The sequence below is a fragment of the Triticum urartu genome, unplaced genomic scaffold, assembly GCF_003073215.2.
Source record: "Triticum urartu cultivar G1812 unplaced genomic scaffold, Tu2.1 TuUngrouped_contig_5964, whole genome shotgun sequence".
Lineage (NCBI taxonomy): Eukaryota > Viridiplantae > Streptophyta > Magnoliopsida > Poales > Poaceae > Triticum > Triticum urartu.
This window is the reverse complement of record NW_024116683.1, coordinates 1-7,389: the sequence shown is the minus strand read 5'-3', so window position 1 is coordinate 7,389 and position 7,389 is coordinate 1. Positions and strand designations below refer to the sequence as shown.

Here is a 7,389-nt window from a genome sequence, read left to right as displayed (position 1 = left end):
CTCCCAACTCCGGCAGTTCAGACAGCGCCTCTCGATTTGACGCTGATTGATTTTTGTGAAAATGGAATGAGTCTACGAGAGAGACGGAGGTGGATTTCCAACCGAGTCAATAAGAGAGAACATGGTGGACGAACGTGAAGGGGAACGTAGCATGCAATTTCAAAAAAATTCCTACGATCACGCAAGATCTATCTAGGAGATGCATAGCAATGAGACGGGGAGAATGTGTCCACGTACCCTTGTAGACCGAAAGCAAAAGCGTTATGTTAACACGGTTGATGTAGTCGAACGTATTCACGATCCAACCGATCCAAGTACCGTACGTACGACACCTCCGTGTTCTTGGGAGAGTTCCATAGAGTGTCGAGGGAGAGTTCCGTCAGCACGGCGGCGTGGCGACGGTGATGGTGATGTGATCCGCGCAGGGCTTCGCCTAAGCACTACGACTCTATGACCGGAGGAGTAAACTGTGGAGGGGGCACCGCACACGGCTAAGAAACAACTATTGTGTCTTTGGGGTGCCCCCTGCCCACATATATAAAGGAGGGGTGAGGAGGAGGCCGGCCCAAGGGGGGCACGCCAAGAGGGATGGAGTCCTATCAGGACTTTGTTCCTAGTAGGATTCGGCCCCCCTTTCCTTCCAACGGAGAGGGGGAAAGGGGAAGGGAGAGAGAGGGAGAAGGAAAGAGGGGGGCCACGCCCCCTCCCCTTGTCCAATTCGGATTGGGCAGGGGGGGCGCCTCCTCCCGTAGCCTGCCTCCTCTCCTCCACTATAGCCCATTAAGCCCATTAACTTTCCCGGGGGTTCCGGTAGCCTCCCGGTACTCCAAAAAATCCCCGAACCTTATCGGAACCATTCCGGTGTCCGCATATAACCTTCCAATATATCAATCTTTACATATCGACCATTTTGAGACTCCTCGTCATGTTCGTGATCTCATCCGGGACTCCGAACAAACTTCAGTCACCAAAACACATAACTCATAATACAAATCGTCATCGAACTAAGCGTGCGGACCCTACGGGTTCGAGAACTATGTAGACATGACCGAGACACATCTCTGGTCAATAACCAATAGTTCATATTGGCTCGTCATATTGGCTCCGAGACACACCTGGATGTTCATATTGACTCCTACATATTCTACGAAGATCTTTATCGGTCAAACCGCATAACAACATACGTCATTCCCTTTGTCATCGGTATGTTACTTGCCCGAGATTCTATCGTCGGTATCCTCATACCTAGTTCAATCTCGTTACCGAAAAGTCTCTTTACTCGGTCCGTAATGCATCATCCCGCAACTAACTCATTAGTCACATTACTTGCAAGGCTTATAGTGATGTGCATTGCCGAGAGGGCCCAAAGATACCTCTCCGATACTCGGAGTGACAAATCCTAATCTCGATCTATGCCAACTCAACAAACACCATCGGAGACACCTGTAGAGCATCTTTATAATCACCCAGTTACGTTGTGACGTTTGATAGCACATAAAGTGTTCCTCCGGTATCTGGGAGTTGCATAATCTCATAGTCAGAGGAATATCTATAAGTCATGAAGAAAGCAATAGCAATAAAACTAAACGATCATAATGCTAAGCTAACGGATGGGTCTTGTCTACCACATCACTCTAATGATGTGATCCTGTACATCAAATGACAACACATGTCTATGGTCAGAAAACTTAACCATCTTTGATTAACGAGCTAGTCAAGTAGATGCATACTAGGGACTCTCTGTTTGTTTATGTATTCACATATGTACTAAGTTTCCGGTTAATACAATTCTAGCATGAATAATAAAAAATTATCTTGATATAAGGAAATATAAATAACAACTTTATTATTGCTTCTAGGGCATATTTCCTTCAGAACGTGTGTATAGCCTCTTCCCGAGGTTTGTTTTGCGCGATAGTTCGCTCTGACCAGGGAACACTTGAACACGTGCGATTAGGATCCAACGACTATCACAGGTGTGTCCTCGATGCGTCTAAAAAGTGGAGTTGCACTTTTTACAATTTAGGTTCTTGCAGTATATATATTTAAAGTACTTGGAAGATTAAAATAAAAAATGAAAACAAAAAATGTGAAAAAATAGAAAAAGACAAGGCAGTGGCCTCCCCATGCGTTGGGACAGCCCATTTAGGCAGGTGCGTGGTTGCACGGGCTTGTTGGACGGGCCAATTCACGAGCTCCTTCCGACGAGAGCTGAGTAGCTGAATATGCCTCGCTTTTCATAGTCACTCCCTTTAACACCAGGCAATCAAAATGCGCGCTAGTTGTGAATTGAACAAGCAACCTACCTCGTCAAGGTAGGCTGGTGTAACCACCCCGCCACCCAGCAGGATCTACTAGTAAGTATCAACCTTTTCCTTCTTTCCTTCTTCCTTTTTTCATTTTTCATTTTCATTTTCCCTTTTTTGTTTTTTGTTCTTGCTGGTTTGATGAATTATGTGCAAATATGTGAGCTTTTCTAAAAAAAGCAATGATTTTTTTTTTTTTATGAACTTTTTTTTAGTTTTGGTTAACTTTTTTCAAAGTCGATGATCTTTTTTTTTCAAATTTGATGAGCATTTTTTAAAATTCAATGTTTTTTTTCAAAATCCATGAACTCTTTCTCATTTTTGATGATTTTTTTCAAAATCCATGAACATGTTTGAATTCACGATTTTTCCATTTTTTTATGAATTTTTCGTTCTGTTTTTTCAAATGCGATCGAGCGAACCGAGAGGAAATAAAATCTCGCTCTACATGGGCTGGCCCACCAGGGTTGATGAGTGGGCGCCTTTAACACCACACCGAAGAGATGAATGGTCTCTGTTTCGTGGGCCAATACCAAGCAGGCCCCATTAACAGTCACCAGAGAAATACTCCACGGCCCAGGGTAACGGAAAGTCTGCTCCACAGCCCCAAACGGCTGAGATCGTTTTGATGAAGATCTAGCGGCTGAAATTGCCTGGAGCGGGGAAGCCCTGAGCGCCCGTCATTTTAGCGCCGCATAAACTTTTTTTTTTGAAGGAGATAACAGGGACATATTACTCTGGAGCCTGGACCGAACTCCCGAAACAATCAAGAGTCACACAGCCCTAGCAAGTCTAGCAGATCCAGAGCCGAAGATGAGCGGGGTGAAGAAGGTGACGGACGTCGCGGCCAAGGCCGGGAAGGCGATCGATTGGGACGGCCTGGCGAAGATGCTCGTCTCCGACGAGGCCCGAAAGGAGTTTGCCAACCTCCGCCGCACCTTCGAGGACGTCAACCACCAGCTCCAGACCAAGTTCTCCCAGGTATCCTTCCAATCGCCGCCGGCCTCATCCCCGTCTCGCGCTCGGCTGGTCGATCTGGCAAATGTGCCTAGGGTTTGGTCCTCGGTCAGATCAGATCAGGGGAATCTTTACGTTTCGCTAGTCAACTGCGGTTGCGCCGGGGATCTGCAGATCCACGAACAGGGGGCAATCAAATCTCGGTTTCGCCTTTAGGATTTACTTGCCCAGTTGGTTAGTTATTGAACTATTGAACGATTTAGGGATTTGATGTTAGGATTTGGGAGGAGGTCGAGACATGAGCAAGAACATTTGGGGGAATTTCTGGATGGATCGTACATCCCGTGTCTCTCCCTATTGTTCCTCTTATCTTTGGTACATCTTACATTTTACTCCGTGTAGAACTACATATTCCTAAATCACTGCACACCCCAACATTACCGACTGGAAAAGGTGTGGCTTATTTGATCCCTCTTGTAATCCAAGCATTGCTTTTGAACATGAAATTGCAACCTCTTGTGAGGTTCTCAATGGAGGCATGCATGGATGAACTAAGTAGCCTTCTTTGGCATGTTATATGCTTGGAAAGTTTAACCCTGTTTGTTTGTTATATTTAAATTTAACTTCTTATGGCTACATATGAAACATGCATCGCCATTTCTGGCATATCGACTGATATGAGAGATCTATATCTATCGCTACTGCAGGAACCAAAGCCAATTGACTGGGAATACTACAAAAAAGGAATTGGATCGAAAGTTGTGGATATGTACAAGGAGGCTTATGATAGTATGTGTATTTCGTACTCTCCATCTACTTGCATTTCTAGGAAACCAGTGTGCTATAAATTTGTAAACAAGATGGTTTTGATTTAATATTGGATTTTTAACTAGTGGATGATATGTCTTCCAAAGATTAAGAATTAGGATACCGACTGTAACTTGCTTATAGTTCAAAATGCCCCCTTCACAATATTATAGTAGTGATGTATACTTCATGTATGCATTCTAATACATCATGTTTTAGGTTTCATCTCCCTTCTTGAGGGTGCCCCTAGCAATATGTTGTATGATTATGTTAGGAATTTCAATCCTGCTATGTATTTTGATTTATTCACACCAAATGATTTAGCATTTAGTTTTTGCTACTTTCCAGTATAGCTGTTAGTCTCGCTAGTCTATGCTCATTCAATCTGTTTAACCTCTCACTGATACACCAATCAACGGAACTAATGCAGGCATTGAGATCCCAAAGTATGTTGACACTGTCACTCCTGAGTATAAGCCAAAGTTTGATGCTCTGGTGAGGATTCACCATTATAAATATGCTTCACTTTCCTGTTATTCCCATAGACACCTTCTTTGGTACAAATTGGATTGCCACTGATGGCTCTTCCATTCAGATTCTTATGAACTTTCTTTTGAAAATGCATAGTTAATCGAAATGAAGGAAGCAGAGAAGACATCTCTGAAGGAATCAGAGAGGATAGAGAAGGAGATTGCTGAATTGAAAGAGTTGAAGGTGAGGTGGATCTTTGAAAAATTCGGTACCAGTTGTTTTACATTCATCTTAACATCTTGTTTACACATGCAGAAAAAGATCAGCACAATGACAGCAGACGAGTACTTTGCGAAGCACCCTGAACTCAAGAAGAAGTTTGATGATGAGATCCGTAACGATTACTGGGGATACTAGATAACGGCGAAAGTCAAGTTCTTTTACTAGAACATTCAATAATACTTCTTTGTCCCTCTGGAATCTCATCATCCAAACTTGGGTGAATTCCATAACATGTGGACTGGGCTTGTTGAAATTCCGACATAACTCAAATCTTTGTGCTTTCTGTTGGACCTCATCATTTTATGGGTCGCCAGCTTATTTCATTGAAATTTTGTCTTGTGTTTAACTTTGCTCCTTTGTACAAGAGGATTTCTGCTATGGCTTGATTCCAACATGTACCTTGTCTTTTGTCGATGTGCTCATCCTTGATAGGCACCGATCTTTAGGCTGCCAGAGAGGAGTTAACCTAACAAGTGATATGTCCGTAATGACATTGAGCACTTCTGATGACTGAAACATACTTAAATTCCTGAACTGCAATGACCCTGTTGGCTGGCCTCCCAAGAAAATGGCATCCAGCAACTGAGCGCAACGAGGCATACTACTTCCTTTGTCCCATAATATAAGAGCGTTTTCGACACTATACTAGTGTAGAATGTAGCGCTAACATGAACATGAACTGGTTGCTGTAAGAATTCCATCAGTGTTGCAAAGTTCAATGTGCTGGTGCCGTTCCAGAATCAATGTTCAATGAGACGGTGGTTCCAATACATCCACGCATATTCTGAGCTCAACAGAACAATTACAGCTTGCTTGCCCCCCCCTGATTTCATTTCATATGGTAGAAACGAAATGAAATTCTGATAAGGGAATCATTTGGCTGAATCCAGATTCCAAATCCAAATTTCATGTTTGGCTGGCACTACGATTTGGAGGTGAAATCCATGCCAACACTAAAATGAGGAACAATATAACATTGAACCTCTACTGTTCACACATACAACAATGTTTTGCTTTAAACTGAAACTTGCCAGTACATACTCCCTCCGTTCAGAAATAACTCCCTCGTGTTAGTTATTTCCAAACGGAGGGAGTAGAAAATAAAGCAAAAGGAGAACTTTAACATGAGACTTTGTAAAAAGTTCAATCTTTGCAATACAACAAAGGTTCACATCAACATCAAATGGTGGCAATTTAGCCAAGGTTACATTAAAACTGAATATTTGCATTACTAACACCACGGAGGAAGATTTTCATTGCTTGATTTGCTTGAGAATCTTTATGTCTTCATTCTTTCCTTCATTGCCATACTTTGCCCAATATTTGATGACCTATTGTCTTTACCAAGTGGTTTCTTTGTTCTCCTGCAAAATATGATTGGAAAATGTTCTCACAGTGTACATGCAAACAGTCCATGAAGACAACGGTATTGATGGAAACTGTAGCTTGCAAGTAATAATGATGACTCCAGCGACTCGTAGATTTCTAATATATACACATGATTGCCATATATTCCTGGGTAGCATTATTCAATATGCCTAGCCATGTAGCTTACACAAAGGTGTAAGAAGAAGATCACACGAAAGAAGATAAACAATCAAGATATTGAGTAAGATAACAAGGTGTATCATCACTATATTGTACCAGATTAAATGAAGAGGACATAGAATGAACACCCAACAAAGCACATAGCATGAAAAAGCTGGTATAATCCACACACAGCTAGAAGGGAAGAAACTGCAGGGACTGTTCGTTAAATAAATAAATACTCACTTGGTTAGTATACATACATCTAGTTTTCGATAGTGCATTGTAACATGGTTGGTAGCTAGGAGAAGCAGTAAGAGAGACCATGCTAAATAAGTAAATAAGTGTCATTTCTATCCCATTGGTACCAAAGTCACGAAGCCATGCCTTAATTAATGTTAGTACTACCATGTAGAGCTAATTTTTACAAATTAGTGCTTTATTCACAAAAATGTTATAATAGAAAACGAGCAGAACTTTACTTGAGATATTACGCACAGATCATAGTCATTGTAGGAACAAATGGAGATTTTAGAAAAAGCTAGTGGGTAGGTCTTAGAAGGAATAAGCTAGCAGAGTAGCACTTGGCAATGACTAGCAATCAATATCAGAGCCAAAAGACAAGCTTAATTAACTTCTGGAATATATCTGCGATGTTCCTAGAGAGGCAAACACAAAAAAGGCAGCTGGCTACACATAGAAATCAACTAGCAGAGAGCCAGAAACAAGCTTGATACAAATACTAGATGTTGAGCACAATGAATACCATTCAAGGTCAATAACGTGACCGTGTTCACAGTAAAGAAATCTTCTTCTGGTAATCACACATTTACATCAGGCTTGTAGTGGGAGTATTTTTTTGACAATCCTAGGGCTTTTATTATTGATTAATCATGGTCATTGCCTGTGAGATATTTTCACATCTTTATGTCCAACAAAATTTCTTAAAAATTGTGCTTTCTGATTGAAAGGATCAAAGATCTACCTAGAGGTGGGGGGGGGGGGGGAAAGGGGAAAATTAAAGTTTTTTTTTTTTTTT

At 41.8% G+C, this 7,389-nt stretch overlaps 1 protein-coding gene across 1 annotated transcript; it reads left to right on the top strand.

Annotated features, from left to right (window-relative positions):
* The first annotated feature begins 3,010 nt into the window (after nucleotides 1–3,010).
* Nucleotides 3,011–5,169, top strand: LOC125529941 (ATP synthase subunit d, mitochondrial-like). Its single transcript, XM_048694368.1, has 5 exons — nucleotides 3,011–3,287; nucleotides 3,971–4,052; nucleotides 4,501–4,565; nucleotides 4,698–4,784; nucleotides 4,857–5,169. Exons 1-5 carry the CDS (start codon nucleotides 3,120–3,122, stop codon nucleotides 4,956–4,958), a joined length of 504 nt encoding a protein of 167 aa, XP_048550325.1. The 5' UTR covers nucleotides 3,011–3,119; the 3' UTR covers nucleotides 4,959–5,169.
* Nucleotides 5,170–7,389: the final 2,220 nt, after the last annotated feature.